This window comes from Taeniopygia guttata, chromosome 4 (genome assembly GCF_048771995.1).
Source record: "Taeniopygia guttata chromosome 4, bTaeGut7.mat, whole genome shotgun sequence".
Lineage (NCBI taxonomy): Eukaryota > Metazoa > Chordata > Aves > Passeriformes > Estrildidae > Taeniopygia > Taeniopygia guttata.
Genome location: NC_133028.1, coordinates 39,635,644 through 39,651,432, shown reverse-complemented (window position 1 = coordinate 39,651,432; position 15,789 = coordinate 39,635,644). Strand labels below are relative to the sequence as shown.

At 34.2% G+C, this 15,789-nt stretch overlaps 1 protein-coding gene across 3 annotated transcripts in view; it reads right to left on the bottom strand.

The window, feature by feature from the left end:
* FSTL5 (follistatin like 5) overlaps positions 1–15,789 on the bottom strand; it is a 269,497-nt gene that overhangs the window by 14,169 nt on the left and 239,539 nt on the right. For all 3 annotated transcript variants that reach the window (XM_041715855.2, XM_041715856.2, XM_072928440.1), the window contains 2 exons: positions 13,271–13,378; positions 11,607–11,731 (listed from right to left, as the gene is read on the bottom strand). In XM_041715855.2, coding sequence (XP_041571789.2) covers positions 11,607–11,731; positions 13,271–13,378 — 233 coding nt within the window. The remainder of the gene's footprint in view (positions 1–11,606; positions 11,732–13,270; positions 13,379–15,789) is intronic.

Below are 15,789 nucleotides of genomic sequence, written 5' to 3'. Positions count from 1 at the left end.
ATAAAGAATGATTTCAAAGTGTTTCTGTGGACAGGAACTATAAAAGCTGTGCAAGGGGACAGTACACAGACTACGCTACACAACTTTTCCCATTCTAAAGCATGGGTAACACAGGAAGAAATTAAAGCCCACTGAGGCACAATTAACTATAGCAGAGTTAGGTCCAAACATTCTTACTAATATTTATTGTTTTTATAATACTGAAATGTGTACTGGGTTGTTGTGCAAAACACCCTAAAGGTCACAAGAGAAAAACAAAGCATGAAGAAGAAACTCCATACAGGACTTAAGTTCTGTACTATAAAAATGCCAAAGTCATGTGAGTTCTGACACTGCTTCTTTAAATTTGCAAGGTGTATTTTTTTTTTTTCCCACTTCCTTCTGGCAGAGCAACTTTGCCTCTTCCATACACACATACCCAAGCAAGGTGCAAGTGTGGAGCTGCCATCAGTTCATAAATTAACAACCTGAGCTCCACTATGCTATTTTCTTCTTTTGGACAAGCCATATATATTGCTTACCATTCCAACTGCAGCCAGTATAAAACAGGAAATATCTAAACATTGTTTAAAAAGATGAAATAGAGAAAATATTTCGGATTTTTTTTTCCTGAAAATGAGGATAAATTAATTTTTTAATTTCTTTTAAACAACATATTAACATAAAATTTTGAGAAAAGTATTCTTCACTTCAGGAAGATCAAAAGAATAGAAAATGAGGAGGAGGAGAAGGATAATATAAAAACTGATGTCCTCTATCCTTTCTGGTTTTGACCTACCCCAAGAGATTACCCTTATGAAGATTATAGACTTTTTAAAATCTGAAATCAATCACTTCAGGAAAATTATCTTCTCAAAATAGAAAGAAGATAATTAAATAAGCTACAATCAAAATTACCTGTACAAGAAGCAAGAGCAGTGTTTTTGTACAAAAGAGAAATTTTCTAACCAAATAAATTTGTCCAAGAAAAAACCCCGAACTATTATCTACTTTATCCTAAGTAAATAAAAATTTTGTTTAAAGCCTCCTCATATTGTACGCTTAGGAGTGGGGAAAAAAAATCAAAACCCACAGAATAAAAAGCTGTGGGGCCACTCTTATGGAAAATAAGTAATTTTAGAGTAAAACAAGATCATCACTATAATTTCTGTTACACGAAGAACAGAATTTGATGGTAGGTCTATTTTGCTAAAAATATTGACTCTTTTATTGTGCTTCTGCTTGGGAAGAAGTTCTGGGTTTTGAAAACTTAGGGTTTCAAAACACGAACACGAATATTTGTGTTCTTATAGATTTGCACATTAAAAATCTCATTCTTCTCCAACTAGAAGAAAAAAATACCTATCCAATAACAGGTAACCTTTGAAATTTACAGCATATATAGGATGAAAGAGGAAAACTAATATATAGCCAGATATAACTTGCTTTCATTATTATTATTATTAATATTATTATGGATTAAACAATATCTTTTTATTATAAATATAGATGTCAGAAGAATTTTATCCATCAGATATCCTAAGTTTGCTTAATAATACTGATAAAAACAAATACAGATTTTCAAAGATTAATTCAGAAAAGAACCTAATATTCGATTGTAAGTAGTATGAAATGAACATTTTTAGGTCTATGGGAACAGACAGTCTTAGTAATGAAAAAATTCCTGATTAGATCCTCAAGTATATTGAAATATAATAGAAAAGGACATTGCAATGGCTGGGGGCAAAAGAAAAAAAAAAACCTGAAAGTGACCTGGTGTCCCACACCAGGGGATAACAAGTGCTGAATATCACCTGAGAGATCTGAATGAAAGTGGTCTTTATAGTAAGTATTCCAAGATTGCAGAGATGGTATTCACAGATCTGTTCTGAAGATTTTATTCTTTTTTGATATTGCTTTTTATATACTTCATAGAAGTGAATATGGTATCTCTATCTCCATTCTTAGTGAGGGAGCTCAGTGTAGAGAGGATTAAATTGGATGTCAGACTCCACAGTCAATGATGACCAAATATACTAAAATGATTTTTTTTCCTCTCTTTTTTTACTCTCTCAGTACAGGCTGACCATTATTTTGAAAAATAAGGATATCAAGGACTTCAAGACAGCCATGCAAGACAGAAGGGAAGAAATATTTCAGCAAGGGCTTGAAGGAATCCTGACACATGTTATGCTCTTAGAATAAAGAGATCTCAAATTAAGGTTTGTGCTCTGAGATTGAATAGAAAAAAAATCCATTACTAGACAATATGTAACAGAGACAGAAGATAACATTATAAAACAGATAGTTTAATGCATTAGTAAGCTTCCAGCTTCTGAGTTTATCCTACATCATATTTAATAAGATAGGCTCTGGATTAAAAATTGAACACCACAAATTTAATGCTGCTGAGCTGAAGTAAATGACATTGTAAGTTTCATCAACAAAATCCTCCTTTTTATTTGGATAGTTTTCACTTGGGTGGAAAAACCCAAATAAGCATTTATTTGGGGAAAGTCTATGTGAGTTGTCTTCTGTAACTCTGCTGGATAAATCAAGTAAGTGCTTGCAAGCACTCCTTGTGGGAAGAGATGATTTCTTTCAACACACTGCACAAAGCCCAGGACTTCTGACTTTTATTGTACATTTGCACAGCTTAGGGATAAACTGAATTTTAGGCTACTGATGCAGGTATCTATGAATTGTTTCAGGTCTCCCTGGAGGAGCAGTTGCAAGATGTGTATTACAATAACATTTTAAATTATTGCAAATTCTTGTCCAATGCTGACAAGAAATAGTCCAAGAATTTTTAGGACAAAGGGAAGTAACTTAATTGCTACATTTTTAGTATCCAGGAATATATGAAACTGTTCTTATTACATTATAAAGGAACCCACACAGCCAAAAATCTATTTTTAAGCGTTGGCAGCTAGTGCATTTTTCTGTCTCATACTATCTAGGGAAGGAGAAATTTAATAAAAAAACCCCAATCATTTTTAAAGCAATAAAAGTCAAAGAAATGGCTAGCTATACAGACACAGCAAACAAAAGTCATTCTAAAGATGCTCCTAAATGTCAGTACAAGGCACGAGAGGATTAAGAAAATCTGGCACTTCAGAAAATGTGGTAACATCAAGGTGGGCAGATGCCATATGAACTGAACAGTCAAATTTATATATGTCACAAGAAATAGTCAGCACCAGTACAGAATGAATAATGAGGTAGAGATAAGGACCTCAAAGGTGGTAAATAACACACAGCAAAACAGTCTCAATAGATCTTTTTCTTCATTTTTAATATGGAGTCTACACCCTGTTACAGCTGGGGATATGTGAATATTCTCAAGAACAAATGCTGATCTTTACCACAATTCCTTTCTCTCCTTTTAGTTTTTACTAGGGACCCAAATTAAGAAAATATTGCATGCAACAACAACAATAACAAAACCCCAAAAAACACCAAACAGAAACAAAACAAACAGAAGAAAAAACAACAACAAAAAAAGCATGTAATTCTTGTTTCTAAAAAACATGATAAAATAGTTTTTTGCACATTGAAGCATCAGAGATGGCATTTGATTAAAAAATTTAAGCTTATCATGGCAAAAATAATCAGGCACATCAGGGCCTGACGTGTTCTTTGTTCTAATTTGTAGATTCTACAAGAGGTGGGAGCTGGTTTGAGTGGCTCTGTTAAGATGGAAGTTGGATGTTTTATTCACCATAAGATGTTACATGCTGACATATGAGGACCCATGGAAGTAACACAAAAACTGTCTATTTGTGTAGATCTGGAAGTTTCCTTACAGTCTGATTCACATGATTTAAATTCATTTAAAATGGGTTTGTAGCATGAAAAATAGGACAGTTTAAACACAATTAGAAAAAATCTATTTTAAATGTTAAAAGATAGAGCTGAATAAATGAAAATTTCCAATCACATTTTTACTAGGTCACTGTCACAGGTCTATCTACAGCAAGATTCTTGCTGCTATCAAGAAAACTAGCTCCATCCAAGCCAGACCAAGCAAAATCTTTTAAAATAATTGTGTTCTGGGTGTTTCTTAAAAAACATTAAAAAAAATAAAATAAAAAAAAAAGGTTTATTTAATCATTTTAAGATTGTCTCCAAGCTAATAAATGAGTCTTTATAATTTGGGGTATTTTTCGTAAACCAACAGATAATTAAGGCAGCACTAAGATAACGTCTATCCACTGGGTACAACAAATTATGTGCCATAATTGAAGGGATTAGTTTCTTCTTATAGTTGATTATTTTTTAATCATTATATTGTTTCATGTATTTCTACATACTGGTACTGGTAGATGCTGAATTTTTAAAAGCAGATAGGTTATAGGAGACATGTAGAACACTTATATTTAGAAATGGTTTATCCACTTCAGATGGAAGATGGTACTTTTTCCAAAAATAAATATTCCTGTAATGACTTCTGCACATGCAAAAGAGAAGAAATGTTACTGTGAAAATTAAAAAAAAAAAATCAATTTAGCAAAATTCCCTTTTGCTGTATTACAGGTGACTTGGCTTACTTAAGTCAGGTTCCAAGCACTTTCTAAGCTACTGAGGAAGGTCAAGTAGAACAAAAAGATTCTTTTCTTATTTGTTTGGTTTTGACTGATGTTGTTTTATACTGCTAGAAAGGCTGGCTGCAATCTCATGTTTCAGGTAACATTTTTAAAGGGAATTCTCATTTCTAAATAGTCACACTGAAATTGAAATGTTTTTTTATATAATCTTTTATTCTGCTGACAGCTGGAATTTGTTGTTCAAGAACTTTGTGAAGTTTTACTCAAGGTACCTAAGAGAAAAAGATTTGGACCATAAGTTAAATAAATTGGTCAAAGAGTATTCAATTGTCAGCTGATGTGGGAAAAGGCACACAGAATAACCGATTCCACAAACAAGATAGTTTTCCAGATGGATTCCTTATATATATGTGTGTGTGTCTGTGTGTGCATACCTTTATTTTTCAAGGTTAGAAGCAGTCACACTGAATAAAAATATTAAAATAGTTCTATATTGGCTACATTTAAATGTGCAATTATTATTTATTAAATTTCATAGCATCAAGATGAAAATGAACTTTAAAAATATTTTGAAAATATTTTCTTTCTGAATTCCAATATGCCCTGGCTTCAAAAACATTATGTACACCTCTGAACATCATTTCAGTAACAGTAAATCTTAACTGGACTTGTGGAATGATGGTAATTATCTTAATCTTTGTGATTTCTTATGTGCTTTCCCACACAGTTAGGAATCTGTACTGCTTAGCACATTTTAAAGCCTGCAAACACTGGTACTTCCTTGTCACTTAGAGTGTAGGAGTGGAGCTAAAAGAGGATGCAGATGTAAATTTGGGCACTTGGTATACCTTGTAATTACCTAAAGGACTGAGAGTTTCTTAGTTTAGAGATATGTAGTTACTACATTTATGAAATTTTTGGGTGGGAACATGTGAGCAGAGAAGGACTGAAGTAGAGAATATAAGTTTGATGCACTTAAGAAGGACTTCACATTTCTAAAAATTCCCTTATTTTAATAATTGTTGTTGTTGCCACTGGTGGTAGTTGGACAAAGTAAGTTTCAATGCTATAAAACTATCTGAGTTGAGTCTCTCAATCTTTCATTCTTTAGATTCCCTCTGGAACAAAGTTGCTCTAAAATCCACCATTTAAAGCCTAAATCAGATAGAGAATAAGACTTTTTGATGTCTCCTCTCCATCTTTCTCAAACAACCCTATTTTTCAAAAGCAACATATTTATGGACCATTAGGGCCCTTCTTTTGGGGGGCAAATATGAGGAGAGGGGAAAAAATTACCTCAAGGTTTTCATTTAGCATGAGTCTTTAACTAAGACACAGAGTAGGAGGCTGCAGAGTGAAGCCCTATCCCCCCTGTTTGTGCTGTGCCACCATGTAGGATTCACTACCAGATTCCACAATCCTTATCAGAAATTGCAGAATATTTTCTAAATCTTCTTTTCTTGCCCTGGTACTACTGAGCTGTCTCCACTTCCTCAAGCTTTCAAGCTCTTTTCCTATTTTCCCAGTATCATTATAGGCTTATAGCTGGATGACTAAGAACTGTCTCAAAATTTCTGCTCCCTAACGTGCATTGTTAACTGAATTTGTAAAATATTAAATTGTCCCTATCTTCACACTAAATCATACTGTCTATGTGAAAAGTCAACTCCTAAATTAATTATATTTTTTTATTAATGCTTCATCTACAGCTGACTTAGCATGCACTGCTTCCATTGTTTCACTCAGGAACTACTGAATAGAAAGCTTTTTCTGATTATGTAGGATTTTTGCAACAAAAATAATATCTTCCATTTGATTATTTGCATAGAAACACTGAAAATGCTCTCCACACCCTGTCAGCTACTTCACACCTCTGTAGGGGCTTAAACTCTGGAATGAAATGTGCATGTACTGACTCACTGCTCCACATGGGTTTCATTTAAGAAGGTTCACAGGAATGCACTGGCAGCACATTCCAATTACCTCTTAAAGAAAAGCTTAGTTTTTGGATTGTTTTGTGCAAATGAATAAGTGTGATTTTAGAAAGACTGCTTCCCCTATTGCCATACACAACAGAGGCATAAAAGAGAGAAAAAACTCAAACAGAATATGTAAACTGTATTCAGATCCTGAGCCATCTCATCAGTGAATTGATTGCTCATTCTTCCACTTGTTAGGTCAGGTAACAGTATGACATTTAAAACACTGCTCAAAGATTAAAGCACCTAAAAACTTAGAGTTACTCCATTACAGTGAGTTCTGTACGTTTAATACTGCTTTTGAAACATTTTGCAGTGTAGTGAAAGACCTTAATTTATTCCAATTATCTTTTGTTCTCTTCAATTTATGAACACTGGAGTGCAAATAATTAGCCCTTTTGCTCCTTAGGCTTCCAAGAATATATTTTCATGAGTATTGTACAAGTCATCTTTCTGCAACCATCCCACATACTAATTGCAGGAGTCTATTTTTATGATAAGGAGTGGTATTAGCAGACTATTAAGGACAAGATCATTGGTTGTCCTGAATTGCTTTGGAACAGAAATAGCTCGCTGAATAAAATTTTCTCCTTATTCAGTGTATAAGGACAAATATTGAAATCATATATCCAATTCTTATAAGGTGCATGTGCAGAAGGAAAAATCTTCAGAAAGAACTGAAGAAAAACACCTTGGTATTTGTACTATTTATGACAATGTAACAGATCTCATTCTACCTATTTTTGTGGCCCTGGTGTTTGTTAATTTTTCAACAGAACTAGGGGGAAGGGGAGACTTTTTTCAAGTGTGTATTGAAAATATGGGCATGAAAGCGTGTATGAAAATCAATGCTTTATATTCATTCATTCACTCTCTTGGTATAATTCAAAGTAGATTGACAGCTAGTGCAAAGCCAGTGATGACAGCAGGATGGGTTGTTTTTCAAGATAGCCAAGATAAATATGTAATTTCTTCCCTTTAAAATCTTCAGATTTCCAACTGCAAGACTGAACAAACTTCTGTCACTGTTCTTTCAAACAATGTTTTACTGTTTTGTGTCATAGCCTCTTTTTCTAAGATAAAGACTAAGATCTGTTGTGCATTACAACTACAACTAGCTGGCACAAGAAACTAATGAAAACGCATGGGAAACTGACTTTCTCTAAACGCTGAGCTTGCTTAGCAAGAAAAAAAGGAAATTTCTTTCCATCATGAAGGAATACTCAAAGGCATGATCCAACTCCTCCCTTAGAATCAGCAGATTAACTAGTCTTGTCAAAAAAAAACCAGAGAGATAAATCTAGAATTAAGTCAGCTCTATAATGGGATGCCAATCAGGTCTATTTGCAACTGAGACTCTCTGTAGAACCATGAACTTGCTATCTGGAAACGTCAGTGGGGTTGCTCTAGACATTATTAGGGCAACAATTAGTACATTTTCACTAAAACAAAGAAATACTTTCTTTTCTTTATAAATATATACATACACACACACATAAATATATCTTTATAAATGCAGATACAAAAGGATTACAGAAAAAACACTGTTTGATTCCTAATGGTGTTTGAGTGGAAGGAAATAGTGTTACTGGAACATAAAAGAGAGGGGGACACCTTCCTAACATCCCAGAACTAACTGGTGCTACTGAACCTACCACAGTTTTCTCCCCAGAATTATAAAGTTTCTTTTCTTGTCCTCTTCTGTATACATACCAACTGGCCAACAATTATAAAAGAAAGTTGAAAGAAAATAAATTAATCTATTCTTCCTCTACTTCTTTTGGCTCATGCGTACTCAGTTTGGTTAGTTGATGTTTTGATGGTACATCACAGCTGTTCAGAGCATGAATGAATGTTATGCCTGTTGGTAACCAAACCAAAAGGTTATTTGCTTTGACTCCTGCTGTGTGATAAATATAAGAAAAAATTAACTCAGTCAGTGGTAGAAAAAATATGGAAAAACATTTTTTTTTACCTTGGAATGAATTACTTTTTACCTGAGAGCAAAATTTATAGTATCTCATCAAATGTCTGATCTGGAGGAAGTGTGTCCTAAATTATCTGCTGCTCAAAAGAGCCTTAAAATGTGTGGAATTTTCTTTTCTAATAATGAGCAGCCTATTTGGATTTTCATAAATAAAAATAACTGACCTAGGTAAATCAAAAGTATAGTTCCACCACTTCTTAAATAAATTACTTTGCAATAAGTTTTAAATACTTATATACATACTAGCAGCAATTGCCACTTTAGCTATTATTAAAAATTTTAAAAAATAACAATTCGCTATGGCTTTAAATTATTTGCCTTTACTTCTGTTCATATTTGTCAACAAGCCAACCTATTGGACAGAATATGCTGTAGATAGTAATACACTGCAAATGGTATCAGATGGTTTGTGCTAGCTGTTAGGAAACTTATTTAATTCCTTTAGGTGATAGGCCTTTTCTTTTGCTTAGAATTGCTTTTATTTGGACAGTATGTTTAGTTTTAGATGCTAATTTGGTAAGCCATGCATACTGTCTTCCATTCCATTATTCAAAATTTTAATTTGCAAGTGACAAATGCACCTAACTACAGAAAGTTTTCATTTTTCTGAAAGGGGCTGTGTTGCATGGTCAAAGTGAGCTGATTTCTGACAAAGAGTAAATAGGGCCCTTGGGCAATTAACTACACCAGCCAACTTAGCCAGTGGGGTTATTTCCCTCTTAGCTGTTTTTTGCAATTCATATGCATAAATTGCTCCCCTGGTTGGTATACACTCCTAAGAATAATAAACTCAAGCTTTATGTTTGTTGCCTAACAGCCTTGAGAAACACATGCTGTGATTGAGTGGGGTTTCTTTTTGTTGACTGGTCATATTAACTTTAATAGACTGGGATTTTCTACATCACTACTAATTTGATAAATACAGTTAATTTTAAATCTTTCCTGTAACATTGTTCACATATTGAATTCTAATTTAAACAAAAAAAGCAAGGTACTGGCAGCCCAGATGTTATGGAAGACAAATTCTTCAACAACTGATTAACATAAACAGCTCTTGAAGAATACATTGAAAGAAAAGCAGTGTTTTTGTCTGCACAGCATTTTTTTTTAATTTTCTTTTTAGAAAAGGCACTCAGAATTAATAGCATTTCCCTTAAGTTCATTATTTGATAAAACCAAATTGATTTTGTTCATTAAGTGCTCCGAATCTATAGGTTTAGCAGTGGACAAACTACTGCAGGCTTTTTTGCCAGACCAGGAATTCTATTTTGGCATTTTGGCAATCTTCATAATTTTATCTGGCATGTGAATATTAAAAAATAAAAAATAAAATAAAGAAAACAAAACAAAACCAAACAACAAACAAACACAAAACCTTTATTAGCCCTGAATTTATGTTTATTATATATTTGCAGGCACTTATCAGATTTTATTCTTTCAGTGTTCAATTGATTTCATACCCCTATATTATTCCTGTGTTTTTTATCTTTTATTCTTTCATTCTATTTTCTGTTGAGTTGCATACAGGACATGTGAAATTGCTCAGCAGCTGAAGGTAACATGAAAAGCAGGAAGCACCTACTTGACCTATTTGGGCAAAATATCAACCTAAAATAGTTTGAGTATGATTAATTAATGATTAATCCGACATTAGCTTTGGACCGGCCCTTTTCCCAGTCCTGATTCCCCTCCTAGTATGATGTTTATCCCTATCCATGGTTTTACTTTCTTAGTTACTAGAACATTAAAGTATCTTAATGTCAGTTCTGTTTGGGTAATACCTCTAGTACCTGCTAGTTTATGAAACAGTAACTTTTGTCCTCACAACACATATCTTCTCCAAATACAGCAGAAATATTTAATGTTTTTCGAAGGCTGAATGTGAGGACTACAGATTACTTCAGGGACACAACAGGAATTTGCCTGCTCAGTTCAAGAAATATGGTAATAGTGGTTACTTGGAGTCAATTTATTATTCAGATATATTAATCTATACATTTATTTTTAAACTGCATATGGCTGATTGCTAACTTACTTGTTAGTTTAGAGTTTTGTAGGAAATTTTAAAAAAATAATCTCTCAACAACACCATCTTTAGAAGAAGCCAAACGTTCTTGATACAGAGGACTAGATTCTTCCCAGGCACATACAGAGTGAATTCTAAAATTAATTGTAAAATCATCCTAAATTGCATGTTTTCCCATTTAAAAGACTACTACTCCTTATGATCAGAATTTATATCCTTTTTAATGGAGATGCCTATTTATACCTGTAATTTGAGAATTTTGCTAGAACAGAATGATGACAGTTAAGATGATCTAATGAAGATATTCCTATAGAATAGAAATAGAAACTTGAACTTGGAATATCAGAATAAAAAATGGATAATTGTTGGCAGAGCTGTTTTGAGGGGAAATGGGTCTGTGTCAGCTTGTAAAAAAAACTTAGAAGCTCTAAATATACAAACTACTAATATACAATAATGCAATACTCAGAGGAAAAAAATCCTAGACTGCAGAATTATTCAATACCTAGAAGTAGAAATGTTACAGGAAAAAATAGGGGAGGGAAGGAAGGAAGGAAATGAGGGAGGGAGGGAGGGAGGGAGGGAGGGAGGGAGGGAGGGAGGGAGGGAGGGAGGGAGGGAGGGAGGGAGGGAGGGAGGGAGGGAGGGAGGGAGGAAGGAAGGAAGGAAGGAAGGAAGGAAGGAAGGAAGGAAGGAAGGAAGGAAGGAAGGAAGGAAGGAAGGAAGGAAGGAAGGAAGGAAGGAAGGAAGGAAGGAAGGAAGGAAGGAAGGAAGGAAGGAAGGAAGGAAGGAAGGAAGGAAGGAAGGAAGGAAGGAAGGAAGGAAGGAAGGAAGGTTATATATCAAATTCTTACTAGTGTATTTTGAGGAAGAAAAGTATATTTTCCTATTTTCCTCTAAGAGGTCTTCAGAAGAACTCTGCTTTATGCCTGTGCTAAGTGTTGTCCTGTTTTCCTCAGCCTCTCTTTCTGTGTTCCATGTCTTTTAAAACCCAGCCGATCAAATTGTTCAGTTCTGTCACAGCCAGAACCCGTTCTTAGGATGAACAAAAAGACAATCCAACATTCCCTTCATTCAGACAAACTTACCGTACATGGGTAATGATAAGGGTTGTAGCTGGAATGAAAAAGTCATCCACTCTGTCAAACTGCTTCCCCACGGGCTGAGTATGGATTGTGTGATGAGAAACACTCCCACTGGCTTGCGTTATCACCTGCATAAAGTAACATCATTATAAACTGTAGAAGCACTCTTTAAAACTCAAATCTCAATCCAAATGAATGCAGTATTGACTCTGTATTCTCTTGTGTTGTCTTTTCCACATTACCAAGAAAAAGAGTGCAAATAACAGTGAAAAAAGCTGATCAACATAATAGATTTCAGAGAATTATTACATACTGAACCTCTTAGTCTTCATACTTATTTTTCCCCTCTATCTTTTTTATCAACTCTGATTCCATATTTATTAATTTACATTACTAAACCCCTTAATAGTTCTTAGTTTAAACTAAGTTTTCTGTTTATCTTTTTACACTAGATCTTAGAGTGAGATTAAATTTTTTAAGCACTTCAGCCAGAGTGAAACGATGTTATCAAAAGATCCAGTGGAACATATGGCTATGCATACTCCTAATTCTCGTCAACCATGAGAGAATTCAACACAGCACAGACATATTTCATAAGAGCAAGCTGAACTAAGTTTACATATTCCTTAAATTGCGAGGAACAAATTGTATTCAAATGCCTAAGTCTTGGTCGTTCTCTGAAGCAAATGTTTATGAGTGAATAAAAGACAATTCTGTATGTTAGCCAGTATGCTTTTCACATATATGCATTTAAGAGTGGATTTTTTTTTTTAAGAAGACAATCTATTATCTATACTGTAATTAAAAATGAGGGTGAGAATGATCCGTCACTTTAAAATATGGTAAGATCTACTCAATTATCAGTTCTGGGAGGAGTGGCAGCTAAACTTCCATAAATTACCTTGTGTGCTCAAAGTTACTAAGAATCTGTAAGTGCTGAAAAGGGGATTTCGAATGTTACTAATTTTGCTTTTAAAATTTCTCTTATTCTTTTTCTTATATATAAGTATATATTAAATGCATAAGGATTTTATTAATTTCTGAAGAAAAGGAAAACAAATTAAAGGAAAAATGAATTTTTAAATTCTGACACAAGGCTGATCATCATGGTCTTGGGGGATCCGTATAAGTAAGGAACAGAAATTAACAAAAAAGTAGTAAGGTAAGTACAGTTTCTTAAGATGTTTCTTTAGGTTTGTCACTGCTTCAAGGAATGGGAAAAATCAAGATTTTTAATATCTTTCATCTGAAAAAAACACAATAGAGCTTGACACCTCCAGAATGCTAATATGACCTTAATGAAATGGAAGTATGTCTAAAGCCCAGTTTATCCTCTCATTAGGGACAAAAAAAAATAATGAATAGCAACAGTTTACTCTCAAAAGCCTGGCAGTACAGAACATGCTGCTGTCTTCAGCTGCACTCCTTATCCTTCTATCAATTTGCCATTGTCAAAGGGTCTTGAAACTAATCATCAACTTTTTTGGTGAGGTCAGTTGTCTGGCTTGTTTTCTGTTTAACTAAAATAATTTCTCTGCCCCTGCTGGGGTCATGGTAATAACCATAATTCCTTTAATAAATTAAAGGAAAATATGCAACACATTGCAATTACACAAAGGTTCAACTTGTCTGTATTTCCTGACATATATTCATTGTGATGGCCTCACCTGCAAAGTTGGCAAATTCTTTTCCATGTTTCCCCAGCTCAGCACCCAAACTTGATCATGTGATTTATCATAGTGTAGTTTCACTGGAACAGGGTCTGTACTTACTGCCTGAAATAGAATAAAAAAAGAAATTATTTTGTTTGTCACACTTTCAAAGGAAACATAGTATATATGCCTGAATGAAAATTATGAGTAGGTATGCATTTTCGATAGTTTCAATCTGCATTTAGGAATTATGTTGTCAGTTGTTGAACAGCCCTCTGATTAATTCAGAGTTACTTAATTGCTGAAAATGTGTTTTTATTATGTACTCTAACACTTGGTATCAAAATTACATTATCCTGAAGCCTTTAAAAAGTTGAAAACAAAAGTTTTAAATCAAGTACAAAACTACTTAGCTTCCTTTCCTGTCATCACTCTCACTTTACATGTATCAGTTGAAAAACTACATCATTTACTGAAAAATGGTTAAAACGGGAAGAGTATTCTCAAGCCACATACTGGAATTAATGGAAGATGTTACCGCAAAAAATCAACATGATGTTGCTGCACCCAAACCTTCCTATCAGTTAAAATGTGTATATTTTGTTGAAGTAGGAAGGATTGTTTTCATATGTTTTCCAATTATAGTTGCTACTTTTCATAGACCTGTGATCAGAACCAAAGTGTTTTCCCTCCAACTTTAAGCACTGTCACTTGAGACCATGAACCTTTTAGACAGCTGAGCTCTAAACTTCCTTTGTTACAAAAACTGAAGGATTCAGAGGTATTAAATGGGAGGATAACGTATTTGATTAAGAGATGCTATGCACAGGCTAAACAAGTGGGGGGGTAACTTTTTCATTTTCATCATTAAAGAAGAAAAAATAGGTAGAAATTGTTTTTTAGTCTTACCATTATGGAACTGTAAAGCAGAGCTTGTTTATGAGTGCGTCAAGGAGAGTACCAGCTGGCTAATTAAGTGAACCTAATTTAAACTAATGATGTAGATCCTCAAGATAATGCACTAATGGCTGGCTGAGACTGCTGATGATACTTAACTGTACTCCTGAGGTGTTGCAAGCCACCACTTCATCTAAACAGAATTTGTTTTTCCTTTTGAAAATGGAAAATGAAGCCAGGTTGCTCACTGGCTCATTTAAAATCACAAGTTACCCCTTGAAAAAGGTTGTTTGTGTTTGTTAACTTCTTTCTGCTACACGATGGAAAACAAGTTGTTTAAAATAATACTTGAACTGTTGTATGGCTAATTTGTCAAGGCATGTCAAATTTCCTTTTGGCTTCCCAGACAAAGGTCTGACCCATACATGTTCTGCCAGAGGACTCCAGCTGCGTTCAGACCTGGGGTCGTGGCACCCCCAGGAGGAGCAGAAGGAATTGCCTGCAGGGTCAGGCACAGGCAGTACAGCTCCCTAGAGGGAAGCCAGCAGCAAAAAAGGAGTTAAGTGTCTCAGAAGCAGACTTTCACAGCTGTTTCTAGCTGACCAGGCTGATCTGCAAGCAGCACACTGAGCACTGAAAGACAATGACTGTTTACTTCAGCCTCTAAGTCATCCCACTTAGTGGTGTGCTGCTATGCAATACTGCACAATTCCTGTTTTCAAGAATTTAAAAATGAAAGCAAATGCTCCCCTTGACTTTAGAATGAGAATTACCTGGATAATTCAAAAAGTCTCCTTCTATATATCTCTCTAAAGATACACCATCCATGTTTCCAATACATTTCAATTTAGTCTGCTATAGAATCCACTAAAGTACTTACTTTGATAAATATACCTGTCATAAAAATAAATCATCCTCAAATCTAGTTGTCACATATGTGCACACCTTTTACATTAATTTTCATAGTAGAAAGGAATAACATGTATAGTAGTACTTCAGAGAAAACACTGTAATAAGCAAAACCAAATAAACATTATTTTTACAGAGAAAACAGCATCACTACATGACATAAAGTCCTTTAAAATAAATTTTTAATTTTCTTTAGGGTCTTTGCACAGTGATGGGAGCTTTATTAGAGTGCTCTTGCTTTTAAAATATGAAATTATCTCCCCATTTATTCCCAGTAGCCTATGTGCTTTTTTTGCAAGGTAGCTTCTTATTAAGAATGTACTTTCTTGTTATTAAGATGTAGACTAGAAATAGTTACATGCACATGTACATGTATGAAAATTATATCCTCTGTATTAATACAATCCTTAGGAAAAAGGCAGTCTAACAAGAAAAATGCTCTCATTTCTGAACCATTCTGAGCTGTGTTTCTACTTTCGAAAAATGAATTAAATCTTTATATTACGCTGTGCTAGGCAGTACTCTAAGTAATGAAAATAGACTGATCTGGAAAACTAAATTCCCTTCTGTGCTTCCTGTTTGTAAAAGTGTTTTTGTAAGTGCACATCATATGAATAGAGCAACATTTAATGGTTAGAACATTCCTTCTGCATACAGAAAATAAAGCTAGAAAATAAATGCTTATTTTTAAAAGACAAGAAGACAGAGCCATGCATGTCTTAAGAAGT